The sequence below is a fragment of the Neofelis nebulosa genome, chromosome 8 (assembly GCF_028018385.1).
Source record: "Neofelis nebulosa isolate mNeoNeb1 chromosome 8, mNeoNeb1.pri, whole genome shotgun sequence".
In the NCBI taxonomy this organism is placed as follows: Eukaryota; Metazoa; Chordata; class Mammalia; order Carnivora; family Felidae; genus Neofelis; species Neofelis nebulosa.
In genome coordinates, this window is record NC_080789.1 from 60,109,479 (window position 1) to 60,125,864 (window position 16,386).

Consider the following 16,386-nt stretch of genomic DNA (forward strand, 5'->3'; position numbering starts at 1 on the left):
AATTGAGCCATCCAGGAGCCCCTAAAATTACTTTTTAAAAGAGACAAACAGGAGTTTCTTGTCCCTTTCAGCTTAGAAGCTGCTGAAAATCTCTCTCTCCTCCCTCTCTCTCTTTCCACCCAATCGGTCTGTCCAGAGCACACTCATACATTAATCTTCTAAATAAAAGTTTCAAAAAAGTTTTTTCACATCTTGACAAATAAGATTTTATGCCTCTATAAGTATTTTAAAAGTTTATACTTGGAAGGAAATTTCCAAGTAGAAAGTAATTTTGGAGAATCCATGTTTTGAACACCTGCAAATGTATTTGTAAATAGCAGTTTCAAGATCAGAGTTTCTTTGTCTCCTTTCTTTCTTCCTATTTCCCCCCATTTTCTTCCTTTCTTCTCTCTTATTTCCTCCTTTTCTTCCTCCCTCCCTTCCTCCAACCCCCCCCCCCCCCCCGAAGGTGTTGTCTTGTCTAGGATAAACACAGAAGTGACCACGCACATATTTAAACAGAATGAAAAATTAGAACAGTTCAGATCTCCACCCTCTCCTTCCCCTCATAGAAAGACTTAGCACTTTGTTATTAGGAAGGGAAGAAGAAGGCCGCCTGGGAGGGTTCAGTCGGTTAAGCATCTGACTCTTGATTTCAACTCAGGTCATGATCTTAGGGTTGGGAGAGGGAACCCCACATGTGGTTCCATGTTAAGCATGGAGCCTGCTTGAGATTCTCACTCTCCCTCCCTCTCTCTTTGCCCTTCCCCCACACGTGCATTCTCCCTCTCACTCTCTCTCTGTCAAAAATAAATAAACATTAAAAAAAGGGGGGAGGAAGAGAACACTTCAAGTCACTGTTTTTCCCTATTTGAGCCATGAGGTAAGAGTGGATGTATAGTCAATTCTGGCTATTTTCTTTAAGGATTTTACTTTGATCTTTTAATTTTTATTGAGAGTCCTTACATAGCTATTGGGAATTATATCTAAGCAGAGTTCCTGAATCTGTGAGTATGCCCCTTCAGTGTTCTAAACAAAAATATTTATATTCTCAGCCCTAGTAGGTTAGAAAGACTACTCAACCCCTTAGAAAAATCTTTCTCACTAATACCAGCATGCTACTTAAATTCATAAAATTTTCATAGACAGGCATCTCCCTAGATCTGGTATTTTGTTTGATTAAAATTAAAATACAAATACATTTAACTAAGCCCTAAAATAAAAATCTCATCATTCTTGAGCCTGGATGGGTCAATCAGTTAAGCGTCTGACTCGATTTTGGATCAAGTCATGATCTCATGTTTTGTGGGATCAAGCCCTGTGTTGGGCTCTGCACTGACAGCTCGGAGCCTGCTTGGGATTCTTCCTCTCCCTCTCTCTCTCTGCCCCTCCTCTGCTTGTGCTCGTATGTGTGTGCTCTCTCTGTCTCTCTCAAAATAAATAAAACATGAAGATGATCCCCATAACTCTTAACCTTAACAGACTAAAAAAACGACTCAACGATTAAAAAAAATCATCTAATACCAATACATCGCTTAAATTTATAAATTCTCTACAGGCAGATCTAGCAGATTTATCTTATTAATGGTTTAATAATTAAAGCAAGGCACTGAAAATGCCTAGATGAGTTTATTAACTCCATAAATGCAGGTTTGAATTAATTTTTATTAATTTTTAATAAAATTACACATGAAAGTATCTGCATCCTAGTGAGACTGCCTTCCAAATCAACAGTGATTAGAAGGAGCAGACATTAAGAACAATAAAGAGTAGTCCATAATGCCTTACTTAACCTGATTACACCCATATGGAACATAGCAGGGAGAAAAATTAAGCCATAAATGAGAGTTTGACTAAGTTACATTCATTAGGGTTGGTCAATTTTGTGCCAGCCACTGTAGTTGACATTTTCTAAAACAAACAAAACAAAACAAAACAAAACACAAAACAACAAAAATCCTAACTAGAGAGAGGTGTTTGTTTAGATAATTCCTGGGACAGTGATTCCATTGTTTGAGAATTTAAATCTTTTGAGCTTTTTAAACTGTGGTGTGTATGTGACATTGTAAAAATAGAAAATCCCACTAGAGGGAGCCATTTCCCTGATTGTCTCTGGAATATTGGTTCCACGCCTTGAGAATCTGGTTTCATGGGCTTGTACACATTCTAAGTGGCTACCTGGGTCTTCAATCTCTCTCCTCATTCCACAGTTCTGGTGGGGGGCCTCACAAAGGAATTATCCTAATAACTTTGAAGCAGAAGGTGGGATGAATTTATGAAGTCCTAGTACAGTATGCTGGTGCTTAAGATGAGAGCACATTGTGAGCACACAAAGCATTTGTCTGCTTTGGACTTGGCTCATAAATTGTGTCTTTACTAGGTGTGGACAAGGGGAAGGGCTACATTCAGTTAAGACTGATACAGGCTGAGAAATGAGTGAATCAGCACATCTTTCTCCTGTCTGTTTTCCACAGCTACCCACACACTCAGCCTGGGTAGCTCCAGGTCTCTCTTGCAGACCATGGCCTTCATGTGAGAATTTTTATTCTCTGGGGACAGAGTCCCTGGAAAAGGGTGTCCCAGAAATGCTCCTGACAAGAGTGTGGGGACTTGAGGCTCCACGTGGTTTCTGAGCTCTCTGGGAAACTTCATTAAAATTTTTTTAAAAAATGTTTATTTATTTTTGAAAGAGATACACACAGAGTACCAGTGGGAGAGGGACAGAGAGAAAGGGAGATATAGAATCTGAAGCAGGCTCCAGGCTAGGAGCTGTCAGCACAGAGCTTGATGTGGGGCTGGAACTCACAAACTGTGAGATCATGACCTGAGCCGAAGTCAGAAGCTTAACTGACTGAGCCACACAGGCCCCCTTTCTGGGAAACTTTAAAATCTCATTTCACACAGATAATGTTCAAATCAGATTCCTTGGGATAAGATTTTCAAAGTCTACTGGGCCAACATTCCCATCCAAGTCTTACTTTAGGGGCCAGATTACCTGTGATGAGGACATGGAATGTCCCAGAAGAAAAGTAAATAATTTTGCCTCAGTATGTCTTCTGTTTAGGGCCTATTTCTGGGTAACTTTCTCTGGCCTATAGCCATGGATGAGAAGAGATGAAGTTCTCTTTCCTGACCTGACCAAGCCAACTTCAACTCACTTCTTAATCTTGGATCCTTAACCAGCACGCAACATACGTTTACCATGTATGTTTACTTTTGGTTTGTGTACTGGTTAATTTTTGTTGAGTAATAAACCATTTGAACTCTTAGTGACTTAAAACAACCACATTTATTTAGTTCATGATTCTGTGGGTTGGCTTCTTGGGCTGGGCTCATTTGGGTGGTTCTTCTGTTGATCTTTGACGGGCTCATTCATGCATCCCCAGATGGCTGCTGGCCACCTGGCCACCTGTGCAGTGTGTGTGTGTGTGTGTGTGTGTGTGTGTGTGTGTATGTGATTAGTATCAGCAAAAGTGATGGTGGCAAAGAGGTCTTGGGTCTTTTATCATCTAGTAGGACAGCCCAGGCTTGCTCACATGGGAGTCAGAGGGTTTCAAAGGCTTTTGGAAGTTCTGCTTGCATTATGATTGCTAGTGTCACAATGTCTGAAGCAAGCCACATGGCCAAACCCAGAGTCAATGTGGGAGGGTCTTACCAAAGAAAGTGGCTATAAGAAAGCAAAGACTGTGAGACTATCTCTAGCAGTCTCTGATGGTCGTATTTGACATGTGGCTTATGTGCAGTGTTGAAATACAGGAGTAGAGTGAATCTGAGAACCATTTTGAGGGAGGAGACAGCAGGGGTGGGCGACAGATTTCAGGGAAGGGTTAGTGATGGCTTCAAGATGTCTAGCCCAGGGCACCTGGGTGACTCAGTCAGCTGAGCATCCGACTTCGGCTCAGGTCGTGATCTCACTGTTTTTGAGTCTGAGCCCCACATCGGGCTCTCTGCTGTAAGCCTGTCAGTGCAGAGCCCACTTTGGATCATATGTCTTCCTCTCTCTGCCCTCCCTCTCTTGTGCTCTCCCTAAAATAAATAAATATTAAAAAAAAAGAGATGTCTAGCCTCAAAAGTGAAAGGATGGTGGTACTATGAATACAAATGGGAATGATTTGGAGCTAGTTTGGGGAACCAACCCCTCTCAGAGGAGTGGGTATTTCTGCATACCTATTACCTCAAAAGAAGGAGCATGGTGGAGGCAAGTGACCAAAAGCTGGTGAAGGTCCAGCTGTGAGGGGCTGGGGAGGGAAAAAAAAGGGCTAGAAGCATCAAATATTTTCTATTGCAGACTATTTTTTAGAAGAGGAAACCCAGGCTCAAGGCCACATAAACTAGAAATCAGGAGAAGTAGGGTCTAAATAAAGGCCTGCTTAGCTTGAGAATTTGTGTTCTTTTTTTTTTTTTTTTTTTTTATTTATTTTTGGGACAGAGAGAGACAGAGCATGAACGGGGAAGGGGCAGAGAGAGAGGGAGACACACAGAATTGGAAACAGGCTCCAGGCTCCGAGCCATCAGCCCAGAGCCTGACGCGGGGCTCGAACTCACAGACCGTGAGATCGTGACCTGGCTGAAGTCAGACGCTTAACCGACTGCGCCACCCAGGCGCCCCTAGAATTTGTGTTCTTTTTTGAAAAGAATGTTTATTTGTTTTGAGAGAGAGGTAGAGAGAGGGTGAACAGGGGAAGGGCAGAGAGAGAGGGAGAGAGAGAATCCCAAACAGCTCCATGCTGTCAGCACAGAGCCCGATGTGGGGCTTGATCTCATGAACCATGAGATCATTACCTGAGCCCAAATAAAGAGTTGGATGCTTAACCAGCTGAGCCACCCAGGCGCTCCTATGTCCTATGTTGTTTTTAATACCCCCGGCACCATGTTGCATCTTTTGAGGTAACAGAGATCCAGAGATCCCTCTCCTTTGAAAGAGGAGGCAAGGATGAGAAAGCAAATGCAGGGCCAGAGATACACTGCGGTGAAGGGAGTGAATTTTCCTGGGCTTAGGCTGCACAGCTTCATGCTTTTCTGAAAGTTATGTAATGAGCTGACCAAGGAGAGAAAGAGTGGGAAAGGGAAGGATCATGATTGAAGAGAGAAATATTGTCCCCCAAGGACTTTTGTCAGGGATTTCAGAGGCGAGGAAAGGGATTCCTGAGCACCCGTGAAGGCCAGGATTGAAGGGGGAGGCATGAAGCCAGAACAGGCCAGGTCTGGGGGCTTCCTGTTCCTTTAGGATAAAGCTATCTTGGGAGCAGAGAAAGAGGAGGCTGACAGTGGGGTGAATGTGGTGGACTTGGCATAAGGGATGTGGGGAAAGGTCAGGAGGGTGAGTGAGGCCTAAGCTCTGGAAGTCTAGCAGTGGTGCATATGATGGTGTAGTTGGAGTCCGAAGTCTGTGACTGTGTGTGCAACTCAAATTTTCCCTTGATGTCTGGTTAATACCCTGCCTTCCTGGAGTTTCAGAGCTGCCTCTTCATACAGAGGGACATTTAGATTTGTCATTGGGGGACACTACTGTGTTTTTACTTAGATAATTTTTTTAATGTTTATTTATTTTTGAGAGAGAGAGAGAGAGAGAGACAGAAGACAAGCAGGGGAGGCAGAGAGACAGAGGGAGACACAGAATCTGAAACAGGCTCCAGGCTCTGAGCTATAAGCACAGAGCCCGATGTGAGGCTGAAACCCATGAACCGTGAGATCATGACCTGAGCTGAAATTGGATGCTTAACTGACTGAGTCACCCAGGACTGCATAGCCCTGAAACTACTATGTTTTTGAGTGGTCCCTGTTCAGACTCTTGACCCAGTCTTACTCTTCTTTCTTTTTTCTTCACCTCCCTCCCTGGTCTATAGGGAGCATTGGTTTTGGTCCCACAGGGATATTTCTACTGACAACCAAGTGAGTGAACTTGGAAGCACATGCGCCCTCAATCATGACTTTGGGTGAGGCCACAGCCCTGGTTGACAGCCTGACTACAATCTCGTGAGTCACCTTAAGCAGGAGTTACTGATCTAATCACCCAGGTTCTGGCCCACTGAAGCTATGAGATGACAAATGTTTGTTGTTTTACGCCACTAGGTTTTGTGTGTAAGTCATTAAGGGGCAATAGGTAATTAATACATATTTTGGTACCTGGAAGTGGGGTGCTGACATAACAAATACCTAAAATACGGGTGTGGCTTTGGGACCAGGGAATGGATGGAAGCTGGAAAAGCTTTGAGGATTTTGAAGAAAGTATTCATGAAAGCTTAACCTTGAAAATACTTTTTTTGTAGAATTCTTGGACTCTGGGGAGGAGAGTCCTATTTCCCTGGAAGGTGACTTGTAGGGCTGTCATTTATTTTGGAGCCATGCCATTTTCCTGATCAGGTCTTTCACTACTTGCTTAACTTGTTGGTTCCTGAGAGTGTAGATAAAGGGATTCAAGAGGGGGGCAATAATTGTATTGATTAGGGACACTCCTTTGTTGAAATCAACCCCCTTGCCTGGAGAGGGCTTCACATACATGAAGAAGCAGCTGCCATAGCACAGGGTGACCACAATGATATGGGAGGAACAGGTGGAGAAAGCTTTCTTTCTCTCTTGGACCGAGGGGATCCTGACAATTGTCCGGATGATCTGGACATAGGATATGGTGATCAGCACTAGAGTGCTGACCAGCGCCACCACGGCCAGGGTAAAATCCACCATCTCTAACACCTGTGGCCCACTGCACACCACCTCCATTAGAGGCGTATAGTCGCAGAAGAAGTGGTTGATGTGGGTGTCACAGAATGGAAGCTGACTGGTCAGGATGACAGGCACTATGATGAAGAAGAATCCTGCCAGCCAGCAGGTGAGGATAAGCTGTGTGCAGACTCTGTTGCTCATGAGGATGGGGTAGTGGAGGGGCTGGCAGATGGCAATATACCGGTCATAGGCCATGGCTGTGAGGAGGAGGAACTCTGTAGCCCCCAGGAAGATGTGGAAAAAGTCCTGAGTAATGCAGCCAGCAAAACTGATGGTCTTGGTCCCTGTGGCAATGTTGAGCAACATCTTGGGCACGATGACGGTTTGGAACCAAATTTCTAGGCAGGACAGATTCCGGAGGAAGAAGTACATAGGGGTTTGCAGGCGTGTGTCCAGCAAGGTCAGGCTGATGACAACCAGGTTTCCAGAGACAGTCACAAGGTAGGCAAGCAGCAGGAGAAGGAAAACTGCCACCTGAAGCTCTTTGGTGTCTGTCAGGCCTTGGAGGAAGAACTCAGTCACTATGGTCTGATTGGCCATTGTGGGCCTCAGCCCTTTCCAGAAATGTGCAACCTGGGCAGATAGGAGCATCAGAAATTAGGATGAAGAAGATGAAAATATCTCCTAAAGTGCATCATTCTTTTACCTGTCCACTGTCTCCCTATAGATTCAGGGAAGCAGAGCAGAAGCTTCCGGAGACTCTTCCCTAGTCAGAAATCAGCCTAGATCTTTCAGAATCTTTGAGGTATTATTGAATGTCAGTGACTTTTCCCTCTCCTTTCCTTATTTCTTTCCTCTTTTATTTCTTTTATTTCCTCTGAAAAAGGCTACAAAGAATTCTCTGCTCTTCCCCCAGTTCTCTTTAGAACTGGCAAACACCTATTCATCCTTCAAGATCCAGTCTAAGTGTGACCTCTTACATGAGGCCTTTCCCGTAGGCCTGCTGATTCTTCTGCTTTCTCCCAGCTCTGGTAACACATAATTTGTGCCTCTGTTATATTTCTGTAGAGTCAGTGATGTAGGATAGAACCTCTCTTCCCTGCCAGGCCACAAACATCTTGAGCCTAGGGACTGCTTTTTGTTCATCTGCTCAGCACTTACCTTTCCCTTATCAGTAGATGCACTGGTCTTCTCAGATCTGTATTCACAACAAAAAATTTTTTTCCTTCAAATTTTTTATTTAAGTTCTAGTTAGTTAATATACAGTGTATTATTGTTTTCAGGGGTAGAGTTTAGTGAATCATCACTTGCATATAACACCCAGTGCTCAACACAAGTGCCCTCCTTTTTTTTTTTTAATTTTTAAATGTTTATTTATTTTTGAGAGACAGAGTGAGACAGAGAACAAGTCGGGGAGGGGCAGAGACAGAGGGAGACACAGAATCCTAAGCAGGCTCCAGGCTCTGAGCTGTCAGCACAGAGCCTGATGCAGGGCTTGAACCTACAAATTGTGAGATCATGACTTGAGCTGAAGTTAGATGCTTAACTGACTTAGCCACCCAGGTGCCCTGACAAGTGCTCTCCTTAATACCTATCACCCATTTAGCCCATCTCCCACCCACTACCTTCCATCAACTCTCGGTTTCACAACAAAATTTTCTACTTCTTAAAGCATTGTTTGCATATGTAGCATGTATTTTGGAATAAGAAGCATTTTTCACTTACCTTGCTGTTTGCTTACATTGAACCCTTATTAAAAGTTGTCTGACATTTGCATCTGGATTGTAAATTACTGGAAGAGAGGGGGTGTCTTATTTTTACTCAGACTCCCTTCCCTCCCCCCACCCCCAGATATACCGAGGTATAATTTATAAATAAAATTGTAAGATATTTAAAGTATACATTATGATGATTTGATATATGTATACATCGTGAAAGGACCCCACAGTTAATTAGCACATCCATCACCTCACATATTAAGCATTTTTTTGTTTTGTTTTGTTTTTGGTGAGAACATTTAAGTTCTATTCTCTTAAGAAATTTCAATTACACAATACAGTATTATCCACTATAGTCTATGGTCTTTTTTTTTTTTTTTTAAAATAAAGTCTGCTTTTACTTCTCTCCTGCCACCCTTTCACATATATGCTGTCTACCTGAATCCCTGATTCAGGAAAACATGAATGGTGTACACCAGTGTGCAAACCCAAATGAATATAGGAGCCAGAAGGTCACGTAAATGAGGGGAAAATGCCAGATAGAGAGGGCCTGCTTTACCAGAGACATGGACAGACAATGACAAGTGCCAGCTGACATTGGACAGGAGCGGATATGGAGTGGTGGGCATGCCGAACAGCTGTCCCTCAGCTCAGGTCAAGTTGCCAAACCTTTGAAGAGGCCAGAAACCTACGTGTGAAAGAAATATCTTTTTAAATCTTAACCAGTAATTTGTAACATTTTAAAATGCTGGTTGGGCCCAAAATAATGTTTAAAAGGTTGCTGCAAGCCAGATTCAGTACATGGCCACCAGTTTTCAATTCCTGCACTAAAAGGACAATGGATAAAACAAAGTTCTTTTCTACTTCAGTCCTCTTGTCTAAGCTGAGAAACAGCTTTTCCGTCCAAACAGGGGTTGTCTTGTGAAGGTGCTTACCTCACGTCTTAACTCGGCAAAGGGGGATTCTAGAGTCTGGGACAGTTGGGAGCAAGGTGTCAGCAGATCCAGCGTGTGAAGGCCCAAGGTAAGATGGTCCTCATCCCCCAGGTCCACCTCTTGCCCAGAGTTCTGTGACTTCCCTGGAGCCGCCACAGAGGTTCAGGCCCCTGAGCCCAGCCTGGGCCTCAGGCAACGTCTAGATCTCCACCCTTGGGCTTGCAACCTTTGAGACCATCACCCACACTCCTGGTATATTTCTGGGTGTTGTTGGAAGCCCACAGGTGGGTCCAGGTCCCCGTGGCCAGGGGCCAGGGGCACAGGCAACCCACTGGCACCCTGGCCTCTGTGTCTCCCGGCACCAGGCCTATGTACCCACTGGTGCTTGGCCACGGCTGACTTCTGGCCAAAGCGCCTGCCACGTTGAGGACAGAGGTAGGGGTGGTCCGCTGTGGGTCCACCGATGCGCTGCCATTTCTGAGCTCTGAAGAAGCAGCGCCCGCAGTCTGGGCATGGGTAGGGCTCCTCTCCGGTGTGCGTGCGCACGTGACGCCGAAGGTCTGACGCATGGGCAGTGGCGCGGCCACAGTCCTCGCACTGGAAGGGAGTCTCGCTGCCGTGGACCCGCTGGTGCTTGGAGCTGGCAGAGCTCCGGCTAAAGCAGCGGCCACAGTCATCATGGCGGCAGGGCTTCTGGTCTGCATGGACCCGGAGGTGAGTGGTGAGGGCTGAGCGCCAGGGGAAGCCCGGCCATGGTCCAGGCAGCGGTAGGACGGCTCTCGCCATAGCTGGCCCGGTGCTTGCTCGGAGAGGAGGCCGGGCCAAAACCCTTGCCACAGTCAGGGCTACAGAAAGGCTTCTCGCCCGTGTGGGTGCACAGGTGCGCCACCAGGGCCGAGCGCCAGGCAAAACTCCTTCCGCTCATGTAGCAACCGTGACGCTGGCCAGCTCTGGGGACGGGGTGGGCACAGAGTGGGGGGTGAGCTCGGCGGGTTGCCTTGGATGGTCGCTCCAAGCTCTAAGGGATCCCAGCAGAAGGTTGTTTCAGAGCCTTCAGCCCAGGAGGCTGAGCTTCCACAGAAAGGATCTTCTCCGGTGCCTCAGTCCTTTCTCTTTGTCCTTTCCCGTCCTTTTCTGGAATCTGAGTCTGTTTCTGGCAGACACTCTTCCACCTCCGGACCCCGGGCATCAGGGCCCCACAGGTCGGCCCCTTCCTCCACCCAGATGAGGGCTGGCTTAGTGCCTCGGAACCCTGGGAGAACGCAAACGCCACGCGGAGGCCGCCCCCTGCTGTCCCGACTTCCTGACCTGGGGCCTCTCACTGCGGGTGCCAGCCCGAGTGTGGGCGGGGTGGGCTGGGAGGTGGCCCAGGCGAGTAGGCGGGACTTCACCGAGCGCGCCCAGATGACTGTAGGTCTCCGGCACCACGTCCAGCTACAGGCCCTCTGAGCAGGCCGCAGACACCCCCACTCCTACAGCGAGAAGTACACGGCCACGTCTGCTAAGCCTACGGCGCCTGGGCTCGTCTGCTCCCAGAGGCCCCTTCCAGTTCCCACGCAGGGAGCTGGGCCAGAGCCGGCGCTTTGGCAAGTGCAGCCCGGTTCTGGGAGCCTCCTGTACCAGAGGATGCCCCCCCCCCCCCCGCCCCCCCCGGGGCCTGGGCCGGATTCGCAAGGCCAGGAGCGAGGCAGCCGGCCCCTCGAGGAACCACCAGGATGGCCAAAAGACCAAGAGCTGCTAGCAGAAGGGACACGGACAGTCATTATGTTATACATTAGGTCTTCAGACCTTATTCATCTTATAACTGAAAGCTTGTACACTTCTACCAACCTCTCCCTATTTACCCCCACCCAGCCCATGGTAACCACTATTCTACTCTGTTTCCTTCAGTTTGACTTTTTATTTAGATCCTACATATAAAAGATACCATACAGTATTTGTCTTTGTCTGGCTCATTTCACATAGTATAATGGCCTCCACGTTCATCTATGTCATTGCAAGTGGCAGGACTGCCTTCTTTTTTGAGGCCGAATAATAGTCCATTATATATATTACATTTTCTTTATCCATTCATCCATTGATGGCCAACTAGGTTGTTTCCATACCTTGAATACTGTGAATAATGTTGTAATGAACATGGGAGTACAGGGATCTCTTTGGAGAGGACTATCCTCTAGCTTTATTTTTTTAATTTTTTTAATTTTTAAGTTTCTTAACCTGTTGTTTTCTGAGAATGAGCACAAGAAAGCTCACAGGAGCAGTAGCCAATTTGCCTAGTAATTCAGAAAACTTGGTCTTGGGTCATTTCGGGGCTCTGACAAGGGAAACTATGCTCTGTGGCTCCCTCCTTTTCTGCACAGTGACTGGTTATCTGAGAAGTGGCCTCAGGAACTCACCAGCCCAGGGACAACACAAGCTTGTCAGGCCTCTGAGGATGCCCCAACGAGGGAGCAGGGAGTGTACAGTCTGGCAAGTCCTCTGTGGTTTCATGAAAAGAGCTCAGACTTGCAGCGAAATGTGGAGGCAACTCTGTACAAATAGTCACAGGATTACATTTCCATAGAAATCTTTTCTTGACCCATTCTTCTTTTTTATCTAGCCTTTTCTTCCCTTACGGCAGCAACAATCCTAAAAAATAGCTATCCAAAGACAAAATTCTGTTACTTAGTCAACATCCAAATCATGCAGCAGAAGGGTCAGGGAAAGTCTGAGGTGGGGTTGGAAGCTTCCCCCTTGTGCTATGGTCCATGGTTCCTTCTGGAATCTAAGGTTCTGAAGTTTTAGGTCATGTGAGAGGCTCTGAACAGGTTCCATTCAATGAAAAGAGACATTTGCTTTATAGACTCTTCTATTGCAGACTCAGGGGATCAGTGCTGGGAAAAAACCAAGTGGTAGTCAGGGGAATTTGTAATCAGAATTCACTAATTTACTCAGGATATAGTTGTTCTGGCCACAAATTGTAAGCAGGACAATTTGTCAAAAATCCCCCGAGAAGATGACAAAATACTTACCTAAGAGCTTGCTTCCTAATGAATATGTGTCCCTATCAGTTGTTGGTAATGTAGTTGGTAATAACTGTTAGTAGTTTTTTTTAATTTAGCTTAAAATTTTAATTCCAGTATAGTTAACATACAGTGTTATATTCATTTCAGGTGTTCAATATAGTGATTCAACAGTCCTGTACAGTTTTCCATGCTTATCATTATAAGTGTACTTTTTTTTTTTTAATTTTTTTTTTTTAACGTTTATTTATTTTTGGGACAGAGAGAGACAGAGCACGAACGGGGGAGGGGCAGAGAGAGAGGGAGACACAGAATTGGAAGCAGGCTCCAGGCTCTGAGCCATCAGCCCAGAGCCTGACGCGGGGCTCAAACTCACAGACTGCGAGATCGTGACCTGAGCTGAAGTCGGACGCTTAACCGACTGAGCCACCCAGGCGCCCCTATAAGTATACTTTTAATTCCCATCGGCTATTTCACCATCTCCCTCCACCCCCACCCCCATAACCCTCTGTTCTCTATAGTTAAGAGTCTGTTTTCTCTGTTCATAAATACTTTTGAGAACTGATAAGTAGGTCAAAAGGTATCAGACAACTTTGTCATCCTTATAATTTTGGCTAGCCCTGAAGCATAGCCATATATGTCCAGCCTGATCACAATATTCATTTTATTTTAAATTGTATTGCTCAAATATTATGCTCAGACATGGCATTAAATAAGGGTACTTTTTCATGATGTGGACATGGTATGCCTCTGTATCAGACATCAGAAGACTTTGATTCTAGTCTAGTTCTGTTATTAACACTGAGACCTTGGACAATTCTTTTCCCTCTCCTGAAATCTTAGTTTTTCAGTTTTTTTTTTTACTGAATTTTTATTTGTGAGGATTTATTTTATTATTATTTTTAAATATAAGTTATTGTCAAGTTAGCTAACATACAATGTATATATACATACATAACATACAATGTATATATGTGGTTTTGAGGGTAGATTCCCATGATTCATTGCTTACATACAATACCCAGTGCTCATCCCAACAAGTGCCCTCCTCCATGCCCATCACCCATTTCCCCCTTCCCTTGCCTCCCACCCCCCATCAACCCTCAGTTTGTTCTCTGTATTTAAGAGTCTTTTATGGTTTGCCTCCCTCTCTATTTGAAACTATTTTTTTCCCTTCCCTTCTCCCATGGTCTTCTGTTAAGTTTCTCAAGTTCCACCTATGAGTGAAAACATATGATATCTGTCTTTCTCTGACTGACTTATTTCACTTAGCATAATATACTCCAGTGCCATCCACGTTGTTGCAAATGGCAGGATTTCATTCTTTCTCATTGCCAAGTAGTATTCCATTGTATGTAAAACCGCATCTTCTTTATCCATTCATCAGTTGATGGACATTTGGTCTCTTTCCATAATTTGGCTGTCGTTGAAAGTGCTGCTATAAACATTGGGGTACAAGTGCTCCTATGAATCAGCACTCTTGTGTCCTTTGAATAAATTCCTAGAAGTGCAGTTGCTCAGTTGTAGGATAATTTTATTTTTAATTTTTTGAGAAAGCTTCATACTGTTTTCCAGAGTGGCTGCACCAATTTGCATTTTCACCAACAGTGCAGGAGGGTTCCTGTTTCTCCACATCCTCACCAGCATCTGTTGTTTCCTGAATTGTTAATTTTAGCCACTCTGACTGGTGTAAAGTGGTGTCTCAGTGTGGTTTTGATTTGTATTTCCCTGATGATGAGTCATGTTGAGTAGCTTTTCATTTGTCTGTTGGCCATCTGGATGTCTTCTTTGGAAAAGTGTCTATTCATGTCCTCTGCCCATTTCTTGTGTTTTGGGTGTTGAGTTTGGTAAGTTCTTTATAGATTTTGGGTTTAGTTTTTCAGTTTTTACCAACAATTTCTAGCTGTTAAGATCATGAATATGTGTCTATATATTAGATGTCTTTTGATTTGTCTTAATTTCGTTGTTTTCAAGCTTTGAGAAGCTTCCCTATATTTCTCATATTTTAGAATATTGTGAACAGGTTTCTGTTCACCTTTTCTATACCCTTCATGATTCCATCTGAAAGTCCAGTTTCCTTTTTGCCTGCTCACCCTGAAGCTGTGTCTAGCTTCTAGGGAACTAATGGAAGTGCCCTCAAGGAAGGCATGGGAATTCATTAATAAGTCTCTGTAGCTACAAAAAAAGACCTGTTGTCTTTGCCTTAGGGAGATGGCTTCAGGGATCTTTGTTTTGGGGGTTAGCTAGATGTCTTCTTGGTTCATACAGAAAGAAGCCAGAGAAGCCTAGATCAAACCTTGGGTAGTTTTATTATACACATTTGCTGATTAGTACTCAGTGATGACTCAAGGGAACCGTATGCAGATCTCCAGAGAACTTACACAGCTGTCTTGTTTCTGGTACTATTTCTTGTAAACTCCAGTAATTGCTCATTGTTAATATATAGGAATATAGTTGATTTTTATATGTTTACTTGCACTTTGTGATCTTGCTAAATTCACTTATTAGTTCCAGTAACCTTTGTAGAATCTTTGGAATTTTGTGTTGATCATGCAGTCTACAAATAAGACAGTTTTATTTCTTTCTTTCCAATATTTTTTCATGTCTTATTCCACTTTTATAAGTGGACTTCTATAACAGTGTTGAATATGAGTGGTGACAGTGGACATTGCCTTGTTCCCAATCTTAGGTGAAAGACATTCAGTTTTTCCCATTAAGATTAATGTTAGCTGTTGTTTTTCATGGAGGCCTTATATTAAGTTGAAAAATTTACTTCTCTTTCTAATTTTCTAGGAGTTAAAAAAATCATGAATGTATGTTGAATTTTAATTATGCATTTTCTGCATATACTGAGATAATCATATATTTTAAACATTTTTTTGTTGATATAGTAAATTGTATTGATGGATTATGTTTATTTCATTTTAAAATTATTTAATCCTTCCATGAAATTTAAACTTTTCATTTAATTTGAAGTTTAAAAAAGCCTTATTGAAGTACAGTTCCTAAAAAAATTACACACATTTCTAGAAAGAAGTTGTTATGGCCTATGTCAAAGAAATTACTGCTGTGTTTTCTTCTAGAATTTTTATGGTTTCAGGCTTCACATTTAGGTCTTTAATCCATTTTGAAATTATTTTTGTGTATGGTGTAAGAAAGTGGTCCATTTTAATTTTTTTGCCTGTTGCTGTCCAGTTTTCCCAATACCATTTGTTGAAGAGACATTTTCCCCCATTGGATATTCTTTCCTGCTTTGTCAAAGATTAATTGACCATAGAGTTGTGGGTTTATTTCTGGGTTTTCTATTCTGTTGTATTGATCTATTGTTCCTATTTTGTGCCAGTGCCATACTGTTTTGATTATGACAGCTTTGTTTCATTCTTTTTATTTTTAAAGTTTATTTATTTTTGAGAAAGATTGTGCATGTGGGTGTGGGAGGGTCAGAGAGAGAGATCAGGAGACAGAGAATCCCAAGCAGGCTCCACACTGTCAGCACAGAGCCCAACGTGGGTCCCAAACCCATGAACTGTGAGATCATGACCTGAGCTGAAATCAAGAGTCAGACACTTAACTGACTGAACCATCCAGGTACCCCAATTATGATAGGTTTGTAATATAACTTGAAGTCCAGAATTGTTATGCCTCCATCTCTGTTTTTCTAAGTGTGGTTTGGCTCTTTGGGGTCTTTTGTGGTTCCATACAAATTTTAGGATTGTTTGTTATACCTCTGAGAAAAATACTTTTGGTATTTTTATAGGGATTGCATTAAATGTATAGATTGCTTTGGGTAGTATAGACATTTTAACAATATTTGTTCTTCCAATCCATGAGCATGGAATGTCTTTCCATTTCTTTGTGTCATCTTCAATCTTTCATCCACGTTTTATAGTTTTCAGAGTACAGGTCTTTAACCCTTTCATTAGGTTTATTCCTAGGTATCTTATTTTTGTTGCAATTGTAAGTGGGATTGATACCTTGATTTCTTGTTCTGCCACTTTATTATTGGTGTATAAAAGTGCAACAGATTTCTGTATGTTGATTTTGTATCTTATGACTTTACCCAATTCATTTATGAGTTCCAGCAGTTTT

At 43.6% G+C, this 16,386-nt stretch overlaps 1 protein-coding gene and 1 pseudogene across 1 annotated transcript; both read right to left on the minus strand.

Moving 5' to 3' along the window:
• Positions 1 to 6,306: 6,306 nt before the first annotated feature.
• LOC131483822 (olfactory receptor 2AP1-like) lies at positions 6,307 to 7,242 on the minus strand. The gene has a single exon (XM_058682213.1). The coding sequence runs from the start codon at positions 7,240 to 7,242 to the stop codon at positions 6,307 to 6,309; it is 936 nt and encodes a 311-aa protein (XP_058538196.1).
• Positions 7,243 to 9,532: 2,290 nt separating this feature from the next.
• On the minus strand, positions 9,533 to 11,058 carry LOC131483823 (zinc finger protein 764-like; annotated as a pseudogene).
• Between the last annotated feature and the right edge of the window lie 5,328 nt (positions 11,059 to 16,386).